The sequence below is a fragment of the Colobus angolensis genome, unplaced genomic scaffold, assembly GCF_000951035.1.
Source record: "Colobus angolensis palliatus isolate OR3802 unplaced genomic scaffold, Cang.pa_1.0 Scaffold85, whole genome shotgun sequence".
Taxonomy (NCBI): Eukaryota; Metazoa; Chordata; class Mammalia; order Primates; family Cercopithecidae; genus Colobus; species Colobus angolensis.
Window position 1 is genome coordinate 2,692,979 of NW_012122376.1, and position 25,239 is coordinate 2,718,217.

Genomic DNA, 25,239 nt, shown 5'->3' on the forward strand with positions numbered 1-25,239 from the left:
GAGAAAGTTTGACTTCTTCTTTTCCTATTTGGATGCCTTTTATTTTGGCTTTGGCAAATAATTTATGGCTGAGTCCCCAAAAGCAATTGCAACATAAACAAAAATTGACAAGTGGGACCTAATTAAAGAGTTTCTGCACAGCCAAAGAAATTACCAACAGACAGCCTACAGAATGGGAGAAAATATTCACAAACTATGCATCTGACAAAGATCTAATATCCAGAATCTACAAGGAACTTAACAAGCAAAAAACAAATAGTTCAATTTAAAAATGGGCAAAGGACATAAACAGACACCTCTCAAAAGGAGATATACAAGTGACCATATGAAAAAATGTTCAACATCACTAATCATCAGAGAAATGCAAATCAAAACCACACTGAGATACCATCTCACACCAGTCAGAATAGCGATTATTAAAAAGTCAAAAATAACAGATGCTGGCAAAGCTGTGGAGAAAAGTGAATGCTTATACACTGTTGGTGGGAATGCAAACTAGTTCAGCCACTGTGGAAAGCAGTTTGGCAATTTCTTGAAGAACTTAAAACAGAACGCCCATTTGACCCAGCAACCCCACTACTGTGTATATATCCAAAAGAAAATAACTCATTCTATCAAAAAGACATATGCCCTCATACTTTCATTGTAGTGCTATTCACAATAGCGAAGACATGGAATCAACCTAGGTGCCCTTCAACAGTGGATTGGACGAGGAAAACGTGGTATGGAATACTACATAGCCATCAAAAGAATGAAATTTATGTCCTTTGCAGCAACATGGATAGAGCCGGAGGCCATTATCCTAATCAAATTAATGCAAGAATAGCAATCAAATACCATGTGTTCTCACTTATAAGTGGGCACTAAACATTGAATAGACATAGATGTAAAAATGAGAACAACAGACACTGGGGACTATTAGATGGGGGAGGATGGGAGGAGAGCAAGGGCTGAAAAACCACCTATTGGGTACTATGCTCCCTACCTGGGTGACAGGACCCCAGACCCCAGCATCATGCAATGATGTACCCCTTCATTGCTAATAAAAGTTGAAATTATTTAAAATAAAAATACCTTCAGTCATTCCCAGTGCCTGGCCCATACAGAGGCACAGCTCCCTGTGTATTGACACTCTATGGGATCTTCTCACCGTCAGCATGACCTTGACCTATACAGGAATGATGCCAAGTAGAAAAGAGGTTGCCTCTCTGGGTGTGTGTCTGCAAGAAGAGCCTGTTTCCCAATGTTGAGTAAGTTCCTCCAGGCCAGTCCTGTCCATCTGCACACACTTGCACTAGCTCTTTCCCTAGGTGCACTCACACCTTCTTCCCTGTGGGTGAGGGGCTCAAATGACCCTCTTCCTGATGAGGTTTCCTGGTGGGGTCCACTGTCCCTAAAAGTTCAATACACACCCTCTTCCCTTGCTCTTTTATTATTTTCTCCTTAATTCTACTCTTTCTAACTCATTCTGTTCCCTTACTTGCCTATTATCTGTTGGCCCCACTGAATGCAAGCTCCATGAGGGCTGAGATTTTTTTGTTTTCTTCATTCCCATATTCCCAAAGCCTAGAACAATGCCTGGCACCTAGTCGGTGTTGAATAAATACTTGGGGAATAATGGAACGATGTGTGATATGTTGTTCTGATTTTCTTCCTCTAAAACCTGATTTCCTCTAAATGGCCAAATAGGGTTCATAACTATCGTATTAGAGTGAATAGTCACCTGCCTCCTTGCTGAGAAATCATGAAAGGATGGGATGAGGAATGACATCCTACAGGTAGAAAATGCTCCTTGGCCTCATCACCATTCATCATCAAAAGTAAGTTCTTGAACAATAAATGAGGCATTTTTTTCTTTATTACATAGAGGAAATGGTAGCGATATTGGCTGACTCAGTCCGAGGAAATGGCAGGAATGTTTGTGGAAGGGCTGCCGGACTCCCCATTCACCTTGCTGGGTCCCCTGAGCAAGTCAGAAAAACCCCAGGTTGGTGTGAAGAGAAGCTACTCACACCTACTCGTGACTGGAGCTGTCACCCATGGTCAGGAGTTACTGGAAGTTGAATTTGTCCTGACCTGGAAGGCAGGCGGCATGCTGCTGAGCTCAGGCCACATCCCATGGTTAGGAGTTGCTGGAAGTTTGGATTGTCCTGACCTGGAAGGCAGGTGGCATGCTGCTGAGCTCAGGCCATGTGGAAAGGAGCCCTGAGAAAGGATCTGTTCAGTGTCGGTGAATTCATCAAGACCTCATTTCACATCTGAGGAGGACATCGCTACTTTCCTGTTAAAACAGAGGCACCCCTGAGGAAGTAATGCCAGGATGCTGTTCCTCAGAGCAAGGATGAAAACCTGTGAATTGGATAAGGACTATTTATATATGCATGATTCTGAATGAGAAAGAATTTTGTTAACATTTGGGGGGTGTCCTTCAGCAGAATAAGGACAAGCTAAGGGAAGTAGAAATATATTATTACACAGATCACTCTACACAGACAACACCCAATGCAGACACAAAAAGACAATGATGATCTTTGCCAACGATGATCTGTTCTGTTCTCCTCTCCTACACATTCTGAGGTTTAAATCCTGGACTTAAACTGTTCTCATTCATCCTATTTGGATGGCAAACCCACCCAAAACCCAATGTTTGTGTGTTTGTTGCTTTGAAAGGAATGAGATGGGGAAGGCATGTCTGAGCTTAGTGAACGGAGCTGGTCTCAGCTCTCCAATCTCTGAGGTCTATGGACATTCTCGGCTCCTTTGGGAAACAGGGCAATTCAGACCACTCTTTTCCAAGCTTCTCTTCATTGCTGTGATTCTTGCTATAAACCGTTCCTGAGACTTACCATTTATCCTAGGGTCTTTCCTAAATAACTCTAATATTTTCTAGAAATCACTTCCCTTCTAGAATGAACTGATAATGGTTTGTCACAGAACTAAGTTGCATATCATTGACTGAGAATGATGTTTCGTTTCCTAGATCAGGCCTGGAGACATATACATCCTAAGAAAACTCTCAAATACAGAAGTTTCCATCTGTACCTGCATGAAATGTATTTACTTTTTTCAAAGAGAAGAACTGCTCTTAAGTCCCTGTGTAATGTACCAGTTACTTCAACATAATACCCTTCTAAATTGCAAACACATTGTCATTTTTCTTGTGGATCATTGTTTGAACCTAGTCAGTATCATTTTGATACCAGGAATAGCCAGTCTGTCTGCCAGGGGAAGTCACAAAGATTTCAAGATTGTTACAGCACTATGAGTAAGTCCTGGTATGTTGCCTTTGCATCCACAGAGGAGCACTTTCATTTATTAATTTATTTATCTTAGAATTATTAATATACTCCAGAGTTAATAGCCCAAGGTTGATAGAAACCACTTGGAGGGAAAACTAATGCAGCAACAGAAAAACAAATACTACATGTTCTCATTTATAAGTGAGAGCTAAACACTGAGTACATATGGACACAAAGAAGGGAATAACAGACAATGGGGAAGGAGAATAACAGAAAACTCCCTGTGGAGAACTATGCTTATTGCCTGGGTGATGAAATAATCTGTACACCAAACCCCGTTAACATGCAGTCTACCTACATAACAAACCTGTCCATATACCCCTGAACCTACAATTAAAGTTTAAAAGTTAAGGGCCAGGCGTGGTGGCTCATGCCTGTAATCCCAGCACTTTGGGAGGCTGAGGCAGGTGGATCACCTGAGCTCAGGAGTTTGAGGCCAGCCTGGCCAACATGGTGAAACCCCATCTCTACTAAAAATACAAAAAATTAGCCAGGCGTGGTGGTGGGCGCCTGTAATCCCAGCTACCTGAGAGGCTGAGGCAGGTGAATTACTTGAACCCAGGAGGTGGAGGTTGCAGTGAGCCACTGCACTCCAGCATGGGTAACAGAGTGACAGTCAGTCTCAGAAAATAAAGAAAAAATAAATACCTGGTCATTAAAACTCTGTGGCTAATAGCATGCCTTATATACTCGGAGAAGAAAAGGGAAACCACTCAGAAAGGATGGTGCAGTATTATCAGTTCGGTCCTGGAAATCATGATCTCAAAATTTGCCAAGCTCTATCATTAAGTGGCTGCTGGTCTACCATCATCAGGGAAGTGTAGCAGCTTGCATTGGTTTGGCCAGTTGATTGAGATCCAGTTCTAATGTCATCCTTATAAATGTCTCCGTCGGGAGAGGGTGCTTGGGTTTGCTGGACAGCAGTCCCTGCCCCCTCTCTAAGTAATAAATCTTTCTGGGTTTCTGGCATGCATATACCTTAATAATCCTTGCTGCCTCAAGACATGGGAAAATGCATTTGTAAAAAGTGAGACACTCTGTGTATGTTGGATAACACTGGCTGCTTTGGGAATCAAACCCGAAATGCTCAGTGGGTTACCATATTAGCGTGTTTTCCGTCTGTATGAGGCCCTGAGGCTCTAGGCTGCAGGTGGCTTCCCTCTATACAGTGAGTTAGGACCAGATGCCATGCCTGACTCCTCCATCTCCTAAAACCGTGGGATACCCTAATCTCAGCTGGCAGACGGGGAAAGAAAGGATATGAAGAAGTAATACTCGCTTAAATACCATCAGCCAAAAGTGACCTATATCACTTTTGCTCATGTTCTAGTGCCAAGAATTAGTCATGCAGCCCACCCAGGTACATGGGGGCTGGGCAGCCCTTCTAGCGCACAGAAGGGGAGCATAACTTTGCTGGGGAGTTGGCTGACCCTGCCACACCCGGTTGTAGCCCTGGAATTTAGAGGCAAGGGTAAGATCTGCATTTCTGGATCACCTCCATTCTCTTACAGCTGTGCTGGGGGAAGACAGTGATTTGACCTTTGTAGACCCGAATGCCAATATCAGCAGGCCCTGCCCTGCAGTGGACCCATGTGTCCTTGGAAGCATGGAATTAATAAACACCATCATTCATACTCTTTCCTTCTTTGCACTTTCCAACAAGGACATTGTTATATGTTTGTATTACAAGCTACAATCCCTAAGAATTCTCTTTTCATTGCGTCATTTCACCCAGAACTATTAATAATGTCTTTCATGAGATTTGGCCTGAACTTGTTGATTTGAAAACCATCAAAAGATCATTTCTTTTTTGATAACGCCCTTCTTCATCAGTCACGCTGGCACTGTACAGGAATGGATGTCGGGATAGAGCTGATTGCGCCTCGCTTTACACTGTGTATCTGAGTTTGTTGATATGCCTTGTTCATTGAGACCACCAGTGAACACCTGGGTGGATGTGGCCAGTGGGTGCCTTCTTGTGGGCACAAGAAGGGCAGGCAAAGCCGTTCCGTGCCCTGTGACTTACTATTCTGGGCTTTCCTTTCTCAGGTACCCATTTCCCATGGTGTTCAGCAGTTGCAGCAGGAAGGACTTGGAGACCAGCCTGGAGAAAGGAATGGGGATGTGCCTCTTTAACCTGCCGGAAGTCAGGGAGTCTTTCGGGGGCCAGAAGTGTGGGAATGGATTTGTGGAAGATGGAGAGCAGTGTGACTGCGGGGAGCCGGAGGTAAGAACCATCCCCAGAATAAGGACACAAGAAGCCTTGTATCCTCGGCTAGGCAAAGAAGACAGGACTTGGAGGAACTGTACAGCCAGATGAAAGTACTAGAACTCAGGAAGGAAGAGCCCTACCTGGCCACCCTGAACAAGGCCCACGAGCTAGGGTGGCTTTCTTGAATTTTAACCATTGCATGGAATAAGTGATCACTTGATTTAAAAAGATAAATAATCCTATCGAAGGGTGCGACATTCTCAGCAAGATGAGGACAAAAACAAAAAAGTGTTTAGCTTTGAGTTTGGCAGAGAAGAAAGCCCTGGAATTCTAGCTTCAAATAGCTAATAAGCACCATTTCTTTCTCTTTGTAAGGTGTGCTACCAGAGGGGAATCTGAATAAGCAGCATTCATTTTTAACCAAGAGCTTCCTCTCCAGTTGAAATTCTGCCTTGCTGCTGCACACGCCTCTGTATATACAACTTGAGGCTTCTGTCTCTCATGCTTGTAGCTTTCAGAAGCAATAAGTGAAGGCAGGGAACATTTTTATCTAGCACAGGGCTTATTTAACCCTGTTTTCCAGCTAATATCAGGAAATGTCCTTGTTTTAATAGGGCCCAAGATAATCAATATAAAAATTATAAAAGCCACTTTTTAATCTCCGAATAATCTCAAGAAGGAAAGACAGAAGACAGCATGAGACCTCCTGGTAAAACAGGTGCCCTTTCGAAGTCTGGAGGAGGTTGTGTTTAGAATAAATCAAAGCAAGCAGTTGTATAGCAGGCAGTCTCCATGTGGGATTCCCTCCCTGAGAGTTTATGCAAGCTGGAATAGTAGACAAGTTCAACGCAGACTTAGCTAAATTCACAGATGGACTTAATGAGAGCTTAGGAAGGGCATCTCCAAGGGCTGCTCTGAAAGAGGGAGTTTAGGGTGGAGAAGAAATCGTGCTGAGACTCTGGAGCATCCAGTATATTCCTGTGTTCATCAAATAAACAACTGGCAAACAGAATGTTCATCATATCCCCATCTTCAAGTCTCTGAGGTTTTCCATACCAGGAGGAATGAGCTTGGTCTGACAGTTTCTGCAAGAATGTTGGAAGTGTGTAAGTATTGGGTGGGAGTAAGGGGGGATGTGATGTCGAAGTGGTTTCTTCAAATGTTTTTATGCCCTTGCCAAACTCAGAACTTAACCATGATAATGACATTGTCTGGAGGGGTGTTTAATTTTGCTCACAATGAGCAGGGAATGGTTGCTGTGTAGGAGCGAGTCCTAATTATAGTGTTACAGAAACTCTTCTCAAGATTAACAGAGGAAAACTTAAAACCATCACGGGTTGGGGTATGCAAAGGGGAAATTCCTTGTAGGCCTTGTTAATTTCTTAAAGGAAAAAATGAATTAGTTTAAATTACTCATATTTCTCAGGAGAGACCATGTTGGCTTAAAATGGTTTGTCTTTGATTTGAACTTCTTATGATTGTTTGTTCATCTAAATAAATTTGACAGCTCTTCATGAAGCCATGAACTCTCGGGTTTGGAATGATTTTGTTAGCAGTCATTTTACTCCATATGCCACCAGCAACAGCCACATCACTGCCACAATCACGACCACCATTGCTAACATTACCATCTCCACAATCACCACCACCACCTCCTCCACCCAACAGCATCACCATTTCTCTCATGACCATCATCACCATATCACTGCCACTACCGCAACCATCATCACTACCGCCCTCACCATCACCCCACTATTATAACCACTGCCATCTCCACAGCTACGGCCACCACCGCGGCCACACCAGATCCGCATCACTACCAGCATCACTGCTACCATCCCCACCCCTATCATTACCCCCACCACCACCATCACATCGGCAAATGCTCGAGTGCCTAAAATGTGCCAGCCACTCATATTCTGATCCTCTCTCTTTTCTCCATGAAGGAGTCATGTGGCTCGACAGGGTGCTGTCCCTCCGGGTGGCATGTTGCATTATAGGGTAGCTTTGATTATTACAAACTCCCTCCTTGCAGAGCCAAGCTCCGCTTGCATGCAGTTACCAACTTTGTATTTCTGTGGCTAAGGTCCTTATTTTATAGGATAACTTCTTGATATTTGAAGATAGCCCTCATTCCCCTCATCCAAAGTTCTCTCTTTGAAAGTTACAGGTGAGCCTTTTGCCTCACTTTTTAGATTTGGGTTTTTTTATTATTATTATTATTTTGCTTTTCAAAAAATAGTTTCAAGTGGTTATTATTTGAAAATAATAGTTTCAAGGTTCAAACTCAAATTGTGTTTGGCAGTGTGACAACCCATTTACAGTTTCCGAATTGCTTTGCCTGAGAATTTTAGGCAAAAAGACTTGTTAACCTAGGTTCCTTATCCCACTACCCAGTGCTCAGGCCCTGGAGTTACTCTGCATGCCCTTGCATCAGATTGACCTGGCCATTCCCTGGCCCATAGAGGGACCCAGTGTGTTACCACATCAAGGAAGGAGTGGATGGGATCCGAAAAAATTCTGCCATCACCCAATGGAAACCAGCTTCTCCCTTGCTCCCAGAAATAATCTCCATTATTTACAAGAAGATGGCTTCTAGTCTTCTCCCAGCTCATTGTGATTAAGAATCTGTCTGCTACCTACAACCTGAGAATGACAATTAGGGCTTTGCAGAGAATTCTCTAATGCTTTCATTATTCTGTCTTCTTTGGAGACTTGGTATTCATTGGCTCTGTTGGACTTCTTTATTGAGGACTAAAATAATAAATGTAGCAGCAGATGAAGAATGTGTCTCTTCTGAGAAATATGGTACTGCAGAAGAAATAGATCCTGGGTGGTTTAAAGACGGGTCGATTGCTGAAACCTTCCCGGACAAGGCATTGGATTTATATCAACATAAGGAAATTCTGACAACTCACTCATTCTTCCAGCTAACAGGATTGGGAAAGCAGCCTTATCTCCTTGTTTAAAGTCAATAGGATGCCAGTAGCTTGTGAATATCTTTTAAACTTAGTTATCTTTCTCACATTATCATCCCCTTTGAAGTCAGAGCCATTTGGCTTGGCTGCATTTCCATGTGAGCTGCTGCTTATATTATTGGGTGATTTGAGAGAGGGGGGAAGATATTTCTTAAAGAATTTGAGGACCCAGATTTAGGATGGCTGATTTAACATGGAATTTCAAGAAAACTTGTAATTTGGTAAATGTGTCATTCGTAGAGCCATTTAGACCATAAGGCCCAGGATAGCATTGGTGTGCATTTGATGACTCTGATTTAAAAATGCAATTAATGGACTACTTTTTAAAAAAAAAAAGTTCCTAAACTCTTTTAGAATTATAAGTCCACAGGTTAGAAACCCTTACTGTCATAAAAGTTACAGCTATGACTTCTGGTTGACAGTTTTATCTTATTGTATATATTATACATTCTGGATGTTTATAAAGTCCTCAAGCAAATTTAACATTTAATAACTTTGGAAGTCTGTATAATAGAAGCAAATGGAACATCAAATGAGAGCATAATTCATGGAGATTTACATGGGATATAGTTTCAGTATCTAGGTGTGTCATAAATCTTCTGGATTATTGACAAAATTGTATTAATTGCATTTATAAAACTCATGATATATCCATTCAAGAAAGATGGTTTTCAGGAGTAAAGTATTATATTATTAAACTAGTATGTGATTAGCTTCACCCCAGCCAATAGTATAGAAATTTTTCAGAGCATATCATATATTGGATAAAATAAAAGAACAGTGATAAATTACTCAGTATTAAAGATCTATGAACTGTTCCATCTTATGATAATTACATTTCTTCTAAAATGTGTAAACTCCAGGTTACTCGAATGTTCTCAAGTGCAAGGACTTTACCTGATAAATGTATGCAGGCCTTTTGTTGAGAACTAAGCAAAAAATGTCAATCTCTTGTTTTTGTTAGGAAAAAAAGTGGAAACAATGGGTATTTGTGGAGCACAGCATTATAAAGGAGTTAGTTTCTTTTCTCACTTTTGTTTCAGAGAGGACAATGCATCTAATGCTTGATCTATCCATTTAAGTCCCTTGCAAATCAATAGACATGGCCCAGAATCCTCCTTCCGGCCAGTGGGTTGTTATAATGTCCTAATGTCCATTTCTGACTTTCCAAGTGATGGAATTGTCAGGCCAGTCAACTTACCTGGGCTTTTCAAGGGTCTCCTCCATGACCCTGGTGGGATTGCAGGGAATTGTGGTTGAAACCACTGGTTTGACTTCATTTCCTGCCAGTACTCTCTAGATCAAAAAGGGTTCATTTTTGAAGAGTACAGATTGTACGCATCTATGAATATTTTTGATTAGGTAATTTCAAAGTCCTCGAGGGATCCTGATGCAGTTCATTGCAATGAGATCCACCTGGACACCCCTCTACCAAGCCCCAGTGTACTACTGCTGACTAGAGTGATGTCCCTGGCCAGCCAGCCTATGTCACAACTGCTTTACCTTTCATGAGGGTACTTGTGTGCTACTGGCTTTTTCCAGGGACTTGTAGACCCAGTTGGTTCATAAACAGCAGAAGTTTTGCTTTCCTAACAGACAGAAACAGGCGTGTGTGCAGTTCAGGAGCTGGGCCCTCTTAGTCTTTCTTGCTTTTCACAGCCAGTTGAGGTGTGATGTTTGCATTCAGTGAGTGCATACTCCCTAAGACCCTGTCAAACAAATCCCATTCCCCTCTCCAGGAATGTATGAATCGCTGCTGCAATGCCACCACCTGTACCCTGAAGCCAGACGCTGTGTGCGCACATGGGCTGTGCTGTGAAGACTGCCAGGTGAGTCACTGGAGCTGCAACTTGATCCCCAGGTCGCCAACAGGTTCAGGTGGTTCAGATGTGATGCAGGGCAAGCAGTGCGGCTGGAAGGTTTCCCAGCACTCACCACAGCACGCACCATCCCTCCTTCTCATGCCAGTTGGTGTTACCCACCTCTTATTGTTTATCTTCCAATCTTGGGGTGAAATGCATGCTTTAATTGCCACTCACTTGTGTTTATTTATTTAGTGGCTGACAATTCATCAGACCGGTAAACCCTAGTTCAATTTCAAATGTTCCATTTTTGCCGTCAGAGGCACATGCGGTCCTACTGTGCTGACAAGAAGAGCAAGGCAAAAACAAGTCCCCACCCACTGTCACTCAGGTTCCCCCAGGTTCACCTTCTCCATCCCGCGAACGCCTGCCTGCTGGGTTGTCCCAGAAGTTTTGTATAAACAACTCAATCTTAACGTCCTCCCAAAAGAAGGTGCCACCGACCCTGCCCAGCCAAGAATGGCAGTTTTATGCTCTCGCCATTGCTGTTAGCTAGGACTGCGTTTCTTTTGGCAGTTCCATTGTCTCATTATTCAAAGCTGATATCTGACAGAGTAGAAGCCTGAACTTTTGATTCAGCAGTTCAAGGGTAGAGTTTTATTTCGTTTTAATTAAGCAGTTGATCCCGACATTCCGCTTACAGGAAACTCCCTCTTAGCTGCCCCACGTGAGCGTGGTGATTTAGAAGTGCATTATAACATTTAATGTTCGGCTTTAAAATAGCCTTCATCCTCTTCCTAATGCTGATTAACTTCTGGGGGATGTTATAAGCAGCTGTCTCTCCCTGGCCCCCAATAACTGGTGGAGGAAAGTGCCTGGAAGGGAGTTGGGGGAATGGGGGAAGCAAGTCTGAGCCTGTGCCCAGAGGATGCCCAAGTTAGGGGAGGGAGGACCACAAGGCCATGCCTGATTGTGGTTCACTTTTAGGTTATGACTCTTTCAACAATTGCTTTCAACTTCCAGATCTTCTAGAAGTTAGCAGGGGTCTTATCTCTTTGCGTTTGAGGAGTATGCAGGGAACTAAGCCCAGGACTTGCAGGGGTCCCTAGCCATGCAGTCTCAGACAGGCTACTCTGAGCCTTAATTTCTTCAACCACAAAAAGCTGAGTCATTGGTCAGATGGCTTCTTTTTTTTTTCCTCTTTTTTTTTTTCTTTGAGACGGACTCTCACTCTGTTGCCCAGGCTGGAGTGCAGTGGTGCGATCTCGGCTCACTGCAAGCTCCGCCTCCCAGGTTCACGCCATTCTCCTGCCTTAGCCTCCCGTGTAGCTGGGACTACAGGTGCCCACCACCACGCCCGGCTAATTTTTTGTATCTTTAGTAAAGATGGGGTTTCACCATGTTAGCCAGGATGGTCTCGATCTCCTGACCTCATGATCCGCCTGCCTCGGCCTCCCAAAGTGCTGGGATTACAGGCGTGAGCCACTGTGGTCAGATGGCTTCTAACATCCTTTACCTCTCCCTTGTTCTTCTGTTCTTTCCATAAAGCAGCAAAGAGAGAGTTCCAGTTCTACGATTTGATGACAAAGTAAAATTGCTATTGTGATTCTGCCCTTAAAGTCATTTTTATTAACTTGCCCACAAATGCTAACACTATAAAATGCAAATGTTCCCTTGAAACGTGTGATGATGTGGACACCCAGAGACCTTTTCCTTAAGAATCAACCAGCCCAGCAGCCAATGCTCCCTCCTCCTTCCTCCTCTGAGGTGCCAAGTGCCGGCAGCCAGCTTGCGTGTTCCTCGGAGAGCCCTAATGTTGCGTGACATGAAAGAGAGGCTGCTCTTGGTTGTCCCACCCACTTTATAGTGGAACAGTGAACCCCAGAGTGAGAATCTGATGATTTAATGAGCTCTCTCTACATTAGAAGCGACTTCCTTTGAAATCCTCACCCCTTTATGTGGGACTTTAAGATGCCCTTGTCTGCTCCAGCCCAGGAGCGCTACTGAGAGCTGCCCCTCCCCTTCCCCGGGTGCATGTGCCATAAATGGCCCTCTCCTTCCAGCTGAAGCCTGCAGGAACGGCATGCAGGGACTCCAGCAACTCCTGTGACCTCCCGGAGTTCTGCACGGGGGCCAGCCCTCACTGCCCAGCCAACGTGTACCTGCACGACGGGCACCCATGTCAGGGTGTGGACGGCTACTGCTACAATGGCATCTGCCAGACTCATGAGCAGCAGTGTGTCACGCTCTGGGGACCAGGTACGTGGCCGCCACAGGCTTGGCATCAGGAGAGGCACTGGCAGACCTGGGATTGGGGGTGTGCGCTCTGTTCTGGCCTCCACTCCTGGCGGGCGCTGTCCGCACAGCATCCGGTGTGTTCAGTCAGGGGTGATTGACTCCCAGGGAGGCGCTGGGGCCACCCTGGGCATGGGGTGCGCAGAAATGGGTGCTGTCTGGAGCCTGGCCTTCAGAAGCTCAATGCAGTCTGACAGGAGATGCAGGATCAGCTACTGTGTGCTCCAGGGAATGGCAGGGATGAATCCGCCACGAGTCCTGCCCTCGGATAGCATAGCATGTAGTTGGACAGACAGACAGAACTTTCCCACCACCACTGAGATTTTAGTAATGCCCCTTTGTACTCAAAAGAGGACCCCAACCAAGTGAGGGGCCCAGAGCTCCACTTGAAGCATGAGTGTGTCTGTAACTGGAAGGCCTGGGAACAGCAATGAGTGGGTCCCCAATGGGAAAGTGGGTGGTTGAGTCAAACAAGAGGCCATCAGTTCACCATGTCACCAGTTCAGGCTGGGCACTTGGCACAGTTTGTCTCTTCTGACCCTCCAACAGGCCCCTGAGGTGGGGACTATGAAGTTTTACAGAAGATGATGCTCAAACTCTGAGACCAAATGTCAGTTTCCCCAGGTCTCCGGGCTAGGATTTGAACCTGGGTCACTGTGACCCAATGCCCATGTGATACTCCCACAATGCACAGTCACCCCGAAGAGGGAGGTCTTGATCTAAAGCTCTACCAAAGCTCCAAAATGAAGCAGAAGCTCAGATGCAAAAGGGGGAAGAATTCATCCCCTGCATCTCTCTCCTCCATGCCCCACCTTCTGGGGTCAGATCCAAGGCCTCATTGGGCAGCCTTGGACGCCAAGGCCCTGTCACCCCAGAACCATTTGAGATTCAATGCCTGTGTCCAGCTCCCAGGAGTCCAACCATGAAATCCACAAATGCAGGCCCCACCCTGTCCTACAGTTCTCTTTCCCTTATTGTAACGTGGCTGGGTCCTTTGTCACTCCCTCCTCCCGCTGGCTGCAGAAATGACCTCAGCCATGGCCAGAGACCCCGACTCTGGCAAGGCTGCTATGGTCGGCCAGGCTCAGGCTGAAAGCCAAGCAGAATCAGGCAGGATCTCTAGGGAGAGGGAAACCTGATAGGACCTTTGTCAGACTTTTGTTGTGAGGCTTTGGTTTTAGGAGTGATGAGGGAAGTAAAGTGGAACAGAAAATGACAACTAAACCTTGAAGCTTGGGTTTTCAATGGAATATGAAAGCCATGACCAGGCATGGAAAACAAGATGGATGTCTCTTGGAGCTGGGTCCTGCTGGGAGGCCCATGTCCCCTGCCAACCAGCAATGCCCTTTGTACTTGGAGCTTTCTAAGGGAGAAGAAAGGGCACCCTGGTAGCAAGGATGGATGAGCAGAGGCCTCTTTAGCTTGGCCTCTGAGGAGTTGTTCCGATGCTCCTCAGCACTCAAGGATGCATGTGGGCAGGTGGGATGGGGAGGCCTGCAGTTGCTGGACCCTTAGTGCTTCATCCTTGGACCCTGAGTAGCCCTCAGTCCTGGCATCGTTGCTTACTGGGCCTTGGGGCCCCCTAGGCAAAGCAGGGGGCAGGAGCAGTGGGGGACACCCTGTTGCAATGACAAGAACTAAGCCAGGACTCACTATACACATTGAATGGTGTTTCGGCTTGACATGGTTTAGTGAATTCAGGCACCTTTTAGCCAAGTGAGGTCACCTTGGGACTGCAGCTACTGCTGCAGGCCAGATCTTCATGGCTTCATGCATCCCTAGTGCCATCTCCTTCCCAGCCTTTCTCCAGAATCAGCAGTCTCCTTTTCTTGAGTTACAAGGGCTGTAATGAAGTTCCATTCCAAAAAGCATTTTGTGGCCAGAGCACACACAGCACTTGGAGCTTTGGGAGTGAAATATGTTCCTTAATGCCCTGCCGTCTTTGAACAGCTGGCCCCGTTTCCAGAGTGAGGTCAGATGGAACTCGACAGTGCTGTCTGAGCCACCCCCAGTGTGTGACTCAGCTGGCTGTGTGCCTCTGATTCATGGTGACCAAGGCTGGTATTTATTATCTCATCAAACTAGTCCTTCTGCAGCTGCCTGACCAGAGAGAGAACCAGACAGGCAGACAGACTGACAACCTGACCCACAGACTGAGCTTTTCAAAAGCAAGAGCAATAGGAAGTCACCTGCATGGGCTCTCATCATCCCTACGATGGAGGGGGATGCTGAAGGTCTGAGTGCCCAGGTAGCCACATCCTCTTCCTAAGGAGGGGGCTTCCCTGGGAGCTCCTGGCTTAGCTCTGCTCTCTCCCATCCACTCTCCCTGGTAACTAGGAGACCTTTGCTGGGGTGGTGCTGGGTGTGGCCACTGCACACAGCATGGAACATCCATGGCGTCAGGACTATTGGTAACAAACGTGTTTTGGTGAAGAGGCTTTACCTTTGAGGAGATGGCTCAGTGTTCCTGGAAGCCATAACACAGAGACCAGGCTTGGGGAGCCACCTTGGGCTTGTGACTTTCTGGGTTTTGGTCAGTCCTGCCCACCCCTTCTCAGTTCTTCAGATCATTATACAGACTTCATTAGGAGAGCAGAGAGCAGGGAAAGCCCTTGAGGCCAGGAAGCTCTCAGAATGGGACTTTGACCACCTCCTTCGGGAGTGCAGTGTGCTCCTTCCTCCACTTGTCAGTGTTTCCGCCTGGTTTCCAGTTTTCAGGCCCTGTGTGAGTTTCCCTGGCTGCTGTAACAAATTAGCACAAACCTAATGGCTTACAAATGCTTCATCTTATAGTTCTGGAGGTCAGAAATCCTGAAATTAAGATAACTGGCAAAGCAGCATTACTTTGGGAGGCTCTGGGGAGCATCCGTTTCCTTGCCTTTCCCAACTTTTAGAAGCCACTTGCATTTCTTGGCTCATGGCCCCTTCCTCCATCTTCAAGGCCAACAGCACAGCATCTGCAAATCTCTGTCCCTCTCTGACTTCTGCTTCTATAGTCACATCCCTTTCTCTGACACTGACTCTCCTGCCTTCCTCTCATAAGGGCCCCTGTGATTCTATCAGGCTCACTCAGATTGTCTAGGGTGATCTTCCCACCTCAAGATCCTAAAAGTAATCACATCTTCAAAGTCCCTTCTGCCATGTCAGATAACATGTGCGTAGGTTTTAGATAAGGCTGTGGGCCTTTTGGGGGAGCCACAGGCATTGAACAGACCACTTACTAGCAAGGGACCTTCTGCAAATTGCTCAACCTTGCTGTGCCTCATCTGTAAAATGAGGATAGTGATCTACCTACCCCAAGGGTCTGTTGTCCTCTAACGTAGCCTATGATCTATTCCATGTAATATATGTGGTTCTATGCTAGATGCAGAGCTCCTAGTAAATCTAAACTCTATAAATAAGATGAAGCTGCACTCCCAGGAAGCTTAGACTAGTGAGCAAGATACTCAAATCCTTGGGGTCTGTAAAATGGGCTATAAGAGGGTCATAGGCCAGATATGTTGGGGTGGAGGAAAGCAGCCAACTCAGAGGCTTTGAAGACAAGGTTGCCATGGAATCGTGGTTTGCCAGGGGTGGAAGAAGAGGGATATTTCCAGTATACAGAATAGCACAGCTCAGGGCACACAGGGACAGTGGGGCCAACCAGGGCAAGTTCCGGTAGTTCTGTGTATGTTAGAGCTTGGGCTGTGACTTGGAGAGCAGAGATCCTCATCTGCCACACCATTCTCTCATTTGTCAAGTATTTGTTGACATCTTGCTCTGTGTAAGATGCTGACTCAAGAGCCCCGACTCTGCCAGAGTGACACACTTCCCACAGTCCCTGCGCACTCCTGCCTGGATCTGGAGGGGAGTGCGGATGTGAATCCATCACAATATCCTCCTGGGAGGCATGGATCCCGGACAAACGCAGTCCTGGGAGCGGAGGTGACTTCCTCAGCCAGGCCCCTGGCCAGCCAGATATACCATTGAGAACATTTCAATGCTTTGTTATAGTGGTTGGTTTGAATTAGCTTTTCATGATTCAGAAAGGAAAACTTGTTGTCAAGTTTGCATTTGCAGTATTTCCCCACCCAGGAGCAAATGCTTCAGGATCTGGATCACTTATGCACTGGGGTCATCGTAGGCCTCCTGGGAAACGTAGGAACTCAGAGCTCCAGGAGCCCTTGAGTCCTTGAGTCCTTGCCCCACCAGCCCTTGACATTTGTACCCCAGTGACCTGGCTGAGTTGCTGAGTTGTCCAGAATTCTCCAGTTATATTCAGGATGTCCGTTACTCACCCTCCAGATCTGGCGACCCAAACACTAACTGGATGAAGTCCTTCCTTCCAAATAACGATTCCCTTTTGAAATGGGCTTTTCTCAATCTGGCATTCTACTTCAATAAAATAATCCTGCTTCCAAATCTTTCTACAAATAAAACAATAGAAAATTCAAAACACATGCCTGCAACTTCTAACTGGCAAAGGAATGCACTTTGAGAATGCCTTTTGGGTTTTTTGTTCATTTATTTGTTGTTCTAATTGTTTTTGTTGTTGATAATGTACGTTCTCATTGGCTAGGAGTATAATTTTTTTCTCATTGATTTTTGTCGCACAAATCTTGTATCTCAAGACTTCCTGTGTTGATTTCAAACACACAAATGTTATTCACAGTTCAAACTGTGTGGTTGGCGTTTAGCTCTTTTTGCCCGGTTTAGTGTTAGTATCTACAAAGAGTTTCTGTCAGTATGATATGATCTTTACTCCTTCTGAAATATAGCTGGATATTTTTATTTAGGTAGCAAATTTACTTTTACCAGTGTTGTTTGTCAGAACCACTAGCATGGTTACTGAAAATATTCCTTGGCAATTAATCTTACAGATAACTACACATCTGTAGTCACAAACAATTGGCCTCAGAGAATTCCTGAAATGTGTTAGCTTTTTCTGTTTTATCACTCACCAGAATCTAATGTCGTTTGATTTCTGCAGTGTGAGCTGGCCAGAGCATTTTTATGGGCTGGTGAATACTCAGTGTTTATCTGCAAAGCTGGTTTACATGAGCTTGGTTTATTGTGACCCACTTGGGGCAGTGCATTTATGAATCACCTACAACTCCTGTGGCCACAGATGGGAAAAAAAGAGATTTTTTTGCCAGAAGTCGTATTGTTTAGAAGTCAGGAAAGTCTTCTTTCTCAAGCGAGAAAGAAATGATAAAATTTGTTCATTTGGACTTCATTTTCTGAAGAATACAAAGGTCCGTCTGAAGAAGAGAGATGGGAAGAACAATACAGTCTCCAGTTGTTTGTAAAAATGCCTTTGTCTGTGGATGTTAGTGGCAGGGGTCAGGGAAATCAGTGACAGAGGGAAGGAGGAGCTGATTTGACTGAACTGGAGAAGTATATTTGCATAATAGAGTCATTTTAAGTAAGATTAGATTGAGTAAATTGTGGGCTTAATCCAAGATGCCATCATTTCTCTTTCCAAAAAACAAAAAACATAATGACATGGGGAACTTCCAAACTACAATTACAAATATAAGTTATAGCACTCTGAAGATAAAACTGGTAATTAAAATCCATCACTTTCTACATAATTATAAAATATAGTATGGTGTCAGAATTCCCTCTGAAAGGCTAAATTTTATCTTTTGATAATGGCAAAATATCTAAGTGTTCCATTATTCAGGACTCAAAGGCTCTAACTGATATAATATGGTAGTGATAAGAACACTGTTGTCATTCTTTTCAAGAAATGTGAAATCTCTTGTCTTCATGAAGACAGACATTTTTTAAGGCAGCAACTTCGAACCGAATCTGTACCTTTATAACATCTTACAAGTGGATAGAAGTCATTTGCACTTTTTGAATTACTGACCATTCTGTCTCTAAGATAAATGCCAGATGGCAGCTAACGCACAGAAGCCACGGGAAGCACTCTGCTGGCCCCTCCTCCGCTGTCCTGACTGGGATCAGCAGGTTCTGGACAGGCAGGGTGCGCAGAGAGTTGTCTGCGGGCTCCGTGCCTTTGAGCCTCTTGCCTTTAATGACGTTTTCTTTTAGTGCTGGAGCTGCATCTGCTCCCAAGGTCGGCACTCAGCCCCCTTCGGTTTCCCTGCTTATATGTTTTCTTCCTGAACTTTGAAGGAATAACAGTTTACCTTTCCAGGAAGTAAAACGTCTGTCTTTTTACGACCTTACATAAGATCCCACAGTAATACTTCATTTGATGTCAATGAATAAGTGGAAATCCAGAGTCATAGAAAAGATAAACCAGCAGACAGTGTTCATTTGCCCAGGCTGCTGTGTTTGCAGAACCACCGTTGACTTCTTCCGGGAAGGGCACTGGAGACATGATGTGCTTTCCCCAAATGGCTCTTTACTCATTCGTTCTTGGAACACATCTGCTATGCGCTGGCCCGAGGCACCATCCCTGCCCACAGGCAGGATCCCTGGGGCCTCCCAGGAGGCAAAAGCAAGTGTGGTAAATACAAGAGGAGGACATCCTTGGGAGGAGGGAAAGGAGGGCCAATCCTAGCCTCCATGGCAAAGCCGGGGGCAGAGGAGAGCCCTGAAGGACACAGGAGCCCTGGACCCTCATCCAGCTGACTCAGGCATCAAGTTCCAAGGAAGACGCTGACTCCTCTGGTTTTGGTCGTGTGCCCAGCATTGACCTGATCATATAACCTGTGGGACGGACCTCTCAGATTCAATCTTATGTGCATACCTCTGCCACTGGATAGGAAAGTTAGCTCCAATAAACCATGTAAAATGGATTTCCCATAAGGAAAATGTTCTTGTTCCTAGAAGAAGGGATATGGGAGAGGTGTTCAACAAAATAATAAACAACCCTGCGTCTCCTACCCCTACAATCCATTTTCACAAAGTGCTGTTGCTGCTCCAAGCTCCCAAAACAACCTCTTACCACACAGGTGGATTCCACCCTGGAGGGGTGTGGCCAGTATGTGGTTCTGGAAGGGGTTGTGCTGAATCACTCTGACGACCACTAACTGGCAGCTCCCTGGCCCCAGGAAGTGGCCCAGAGCCCACCGTGGTACCACCCTACAACCTAACATTGGAGTTTGGGGCAGCAGGGGCGTGTTGCAAACAGGACCAAGTTTTGGCCACTGTGTCCTTAGAAGTTTGGTTCATTTTAAACCCCTTGGCCTTTAAACATCCGTGTTCCTCACAGGAGATTTCTCATTACAGCCTGGAGACTCCAGGGCAAGGCACCCTAGCCAACTGGGTAAGAGTAAGCATTGTAAACAAGGCTCTGCTCCATCTTCCTCCCACCTTCCTGCAACCCTCACCACCACTACCAAATTAAAGCAGCAGCAGTTTCAGAGGGCTGATAAAAGGACGCAAAAGATCACATCTATTGGGGCTTCCTGTGAGTTATCATAGCCACTTTTCTTCATCCTCCAGAGAAGAGAATGAACAAAGTAGATGACAGGGGTTAGAGTATGCATTCAGACCTTTGATTCCATAGAGAAATGCATCTGTCCTATCCTCATGTTTACATGGCTGATGAAATCATGGCCTGCCTCTCCTGCAAATGTGTGTTTTGTTTGCCACGTGGCAGTGAGCCATATCATTGCTGTGCCCCGGGGACATCATGTCCTGGCCATATTTCAGCGGTAAAGCGTGACATGGCATCTCTCACTCCCTCATGTTTTGGGTGAAAGCTGAAATGAATGAAACTCTTAGAAGGTGACCGTTATTGTCTTCCTGGAGGTAGAGACAGAAAGTTAACCTTTAGAACCTCGCATCGTTCAAGCCACTGGATGAATTAATAGCAGAGTGGAGTCAGTTTTACTGGCCAAACTTCACTGAGATTTATTTCTTGAGGAACTACTTCCTCAGAGGTTTCCAAGTCATTCTACTCCAAATTTTTCATTTCTTTCCCTGAATCAGTATAGATGCAACAAAAAGCATACAAATATCTGCTGCCTGCCTCTGTCGTCCCAGTTTTAAAGAGAAATCTCACTGCGCATGCTCGGGTGCAGGGGTTAGGCTGTGACCCAGGTCAGTTCAGCACCTGAGACATGAGCATGAGGTGGCTGGTATCCTCACCTGTCAGGAGATTTTTTGGTAAAATATTTGGTGAAGATGGAGTTGACACCACGAGCAGGTGGATTACAGGAGAATATGTTGGTGGTTCTGAAGAGGAAAGATGGCAGGGACAGGAGTCTGTGGCCAAGTAGGGGGTTTCTAAGAGGAAGGCTGTACAGGACCAAGGCTGGATCATGAGTTTTGGCTTTAAACCCATGAGCCAAACCCAACTTTGCCATTTACATTGTGATCTTCGGCAACTTGCTAAAACGCTGAGGCTAAGTGAAAAATCTCTGAAATGGGGAGAATGTAGACCTTACGGGGTGGTTATAAGGATCGAAGTGCTGTATCTAGCACAATACTTTAATTACAAGTGGCCCACTGATGATCTAAAAGGTGTCGTTCAGTTAAAGTGTGTGTGTGTGTTAAGTGCAAGGAGAGGAATGACAGGAAAATGATCTTTGTTCCTAGGGTTGAGTGGCATAAAGAGAAGTCAGACTCAAGGCTTTTGCCCAGTGTTGCCTGCTGCCTCTTTCAACATGGCACTGGATGCTGACTCAGGAGGAGTCTGGAGGCCCAGCCCAGGGCAGGCCAGTAGGGTTCTCAGAACCAGCTGGGATTTGGGGGCCGCAGGGAACTGCACACATTGAAAGGAGTAAAGGGATGGGTGCAGAGAAGTTGAAATCCTTGTGCTCGATGATCGTTCTGATTTACATGCAAAGGATGTGCAAAAACTATTAGGGTTTCAGATGAGATTCCCTTTCCTTCTCATTTCCTGAGGCATCTGGTTAGCCCACAATCTCCACTAGTTCCCCTTAATGCATAAGGGCCTGGGGACCATGAAGTGTGAGGGAGATGGATATAAAGCCCCTACTGACGTGATCATGAATCATTACAGGTGTGGTAAGTGATGCGAGCAGGGGCTGGTACAAGGAGTTCTCTTCTCCCCACACACACCCCCAGCCCTAAAGTCCAGAAGCTACGCCTTCCCCACAGCCCAAGGTGGTCCTCATTATCATTTGGGTTTCCTGGGGGCCTGCCACATGCCAGGAGCTCTACACACTGACTCAGCTCCACAGCGCCTTTGAGTCGGGTCCTTGTCCCCATTTTACAGATGAGGGGACAGAGCCTCGAGAGCTTGTACAACAAGGCCTTTTGGACACTGAATGCCAGATCAGCCCGAGTTCCAAGCCTTTGTTCTTCCAACTCTGAAGCATGGCCACTGAGTTTATCAATCAGACAGAAGCAGGCATTCTAAAAAGGCTGAAGACTGAGAGGTATTCTATATTTTTCTTAGATCCCATACATGCCCAGCTATAAAACAAGGCTTCCCCCTGAAAGTACCCAGCAAAAAGAATCACTGACCACTGACCTGTCACTCTCTCAGCCACACCTTTTGGATGTCACAGAGCAGGTGGGAAGGAGCTTTGGCACTCATCATCCTGCATCCACACAGGTTCATCAAGGCTGCCTGACAAAATCAGGTTTTAAAAAAGGCAGGTGCATCCATCACATGCTTAAATATTATTCTTCGGCTGTGACTTCATCCCATTTTGGCTATTCTGGTAAGACAGCTTTTAAGGGTTCACTTTGATAAGCAATAGAGTGGGTGGTTTAGTTGTGGAGGTCATGAATATACACCCACTGGCCTAACAGAGAAAGTGCTCGGTGTTGGAAGAATGGGTACTCGAACCTAGAAACAAGATTTCCAGTGATAACAGAAAAAAAAATGTCAGCATCCTGAGAAAGCCGGAAGTGCAGGGAATGTGCCATGGAAAACAAGAAGACTGAGATCAGGCCGGGAGTGGTGGCTCACGACTGTAATCCCAGCACTTTGGGAGGCTGAGGCAGGTGGATCACCCAAGTTCAGGAGTTCGAGACCACCCTGGCCAACATGGTGAAACCCCATCTCTACTAAAAATACAAAATATTAGTTGGGCGTGGTGGTGGGCACCTGTAATTCCAGCTAAATGAGAGGCTGAGGCAGGAGAATCACTTGAACCCGGGAGGCAGAGGTTACAGTGAGCTGAGATCGCACCATTGCACTCCATCCTGGGCAACAAGAGCGAAACTCTGTCTCTAAATTAATAAATAAAAATAAAAAGACTGAGACCAAAGGAAATGTAATCTCAGTAAAATTGTTCCACAGTGTGGGAGAGTTTTGTAAGACAATCTAAATTAAAATGTGATTCTTTAGCTGTTTCTCATTATTAAGTTAATTGACAGCATATTATAAGATGATGTTTGACTGTGTCATCTGTGTTAGTAAAATTCACATATTCAAATTGGCCATAAGCCTTTCTGAGGGTTTGTCTTTGGGAGAATAGCGGCGCTCCTGAAATGCCAGGTGGCCCTCTGCTGGGGCGTGTAGCATGTTTCTGCGTTACTGGTAATCAAGGCATTGCATCTTACACACACCACACACCTGGTTTTCTGAGCTGTGCTGCTCCACCAACATTTGGGGCATTAAAATCATAAGCACACCCTGTATTAGTCTGTTCTCACACTGCTATAAATAAATAAATACCTGAGACTGCGTAATTTATAAAGAAAAGAGGTTTAATTGGTTCTTGGTTCTGCAGGCTTTATAGGAAGCAGAGTGGCTTCTCCTGGGGAGGCCTCAGAAAGCTTACAGTCATGGCAGAAGGTGAAGGGGAAGCAGGCACATCACACGGCCAGAGTGGGAGCAAGAGAGAGAAGGAAGAGGGAGGTGCCACACACTTTTAAACGACCAGATCTCAATGACTCACTCACTAGGGGATGGTGCTAAACCATTCAGGAGAAACTGCTCCCATGATCCAGTCACCTCCTACCAGGCCCTACCTCCAACACTGGGAATTATAATTCTCCATGAGACTTGGTGGGGACACAGATCCAAACCACGTCACACTCTGACCCAGAAGGCTCAGTGTGTTTCGGCTTTGGATTCGCAAGTAGAGATCCAGTGTTTTCACTTCCAGAATGCTTTTATACTTGATTACACACTGTTTCCACGCCTTTGCTTGACTTCCTCTCATAACGACAGTCCTTTATCTGGTATTCGTGTACGAAGCTTCCCCTTTGCTTCGCCGGTACATTTGCAGTGTCTTCAGTCCCTGTTGATGTTGATCTCGCTCATCCTTTCTCTCTCCCCCTTCCTCTCTCTCTCTGTTTATCCTTCTGTACTCCCCAGTCCAACCTCATCCAACTCTCCTCCCAGGCTGCCATTGAGCTGTTTGTGAGTTCACGTGTCTGAAACTGCTCAAAGTCTCTTCAGAGCTCCCTATAAGCAAAACAAATTTATCAACTGGCACATTTGAATTGCACCATGGTATATGTATTTTTTAAGTGGTCACAATTCCCAGGAAAGAAATTACTTTATAAATAAAGGTAGCAGAAACGAGGTCATCAGAATAGCATTGTGTGCAATGGCACAGTGATGTCAGCTCCACCCACCCATTTCCTAGGAGCTAAGCAGTCACTAAGAGCTGCTTGTATTTCCAAGTCCTGGTCTTGTGAAGTAGGGAAAGAATCAACAAAGCCATTTCCTGCCCCATTTTATTAGCCCTTCCATGAGCAGCTGCAGCACACCCCACAGCCACTGAACCTGCTGTTGCTTGGGCTGCAGGGCCAGGTCTTAATCTGCTCTCTACGCCTGAGACCCAGTGCAGGGTCCAGCACCTGTGAGGCTGGAGCACAGGAGGGAACAGCCCAGAAGCCTGGCTTCACCCTTAGATGATCCTGCCTTCAATACCGATGTGAATCTAAGCAATATATTTAACCTCTGATGTCCTCATTTTCTTGTCCATAAAATGGAATAACGAGATCTACCTTGCAGGATTAAATGGTAAGATTCAGCTCATGATTCTAAGAGGACTTCTCTGACCAGCCTGCCTTTAAAAGCAACAGTCCCCCGAACCCTCCTACTCTGTGTCTACCTTCATAGCATTCCCTAACACGAGCCTTTAGAGGAACATAATCATTTGTTTTCTTTCTGTTTCTCCTTGCAATTTTCAAGTAAGCAGGAGGTTTGTCCAGTTTGGTCCCTGTTATACTAGCAATGTCTGGAACATAGTAGGTGCTGAATAAATATGTGTGTCTGACTGAAGCCTGCAACATGATGGCTGGCTGGCTGGCTGGCTGGACGGGTGGATGGATGGATGAATGGATAGATGGGTAGATAAATGGATGATGGAAGGAAATAGGAAGGGAAGGAAGGAGGAAAGAAGAGGGAAAGAAGGATGGTTGGGAAGGAGATAGAGTTAGGCAAGTAACAAATACATAGGGTGTGTGCAAAAACACACAAACTGTTGCATTGTTACTATTCTAGATGCCAGTTTTTCCAAACTGCTTTCATCAATCAGATCCAAGTACTTTGATCAAAAGTGCCACCAAACAGGATGAAATTAAGTACAAAGTGCAGGTTCCACACTGAGGCTCGCCTTCCCCATCCTTCCCTGCTCCGACAGAGAGATGAAAGAGAAAGAGGGCAGAATGCTGACAAATCAGGTCCCTACTAGACAGGAGCTGAGCTTGTTGGTGGTGTCGTCCTACTGTGAGCTGAGCGTGTCGGTGGTGTCATCCTACTGTGAGCTGAGCGTGTCGGTGGTGTCGTCCTACTGTGAGCTGAGCGTGTCGGTGGTGTC

General features: G+C 45.6%; 1 protein-coding gene across 1 annotated transcript in view; it reads left to right on the forward strand.

The window, feature by feature from the left end:
* Nucleotides 1–25,239, forward strand: part of ADAM12 (ADAM metallopeptidase domain 12) — a 325,280-nt gene that overhangs the window by 257,152 nt on the left and 42,889 nt on the right. The window contains exons 12-14 of the mRNA XM_011930297.1: nucleotides 5,349–5,526; nucleotides 10,229–10,318; nucleotides 12,355–12,550. Of these exons, the coding sequence (XP_011785687.1) occupies nucleotides 5,349–5,526; nucleotides 10,229–10,318; nucleotides 12,355–12,550 (464 nt within the window). The remainder of the gene's footprint in view (nucleotides 1–5,348; nucleotides 5,527–10,228; nucleotides 10,319–12,354; nucleotides 12,551–25,239) is intronic.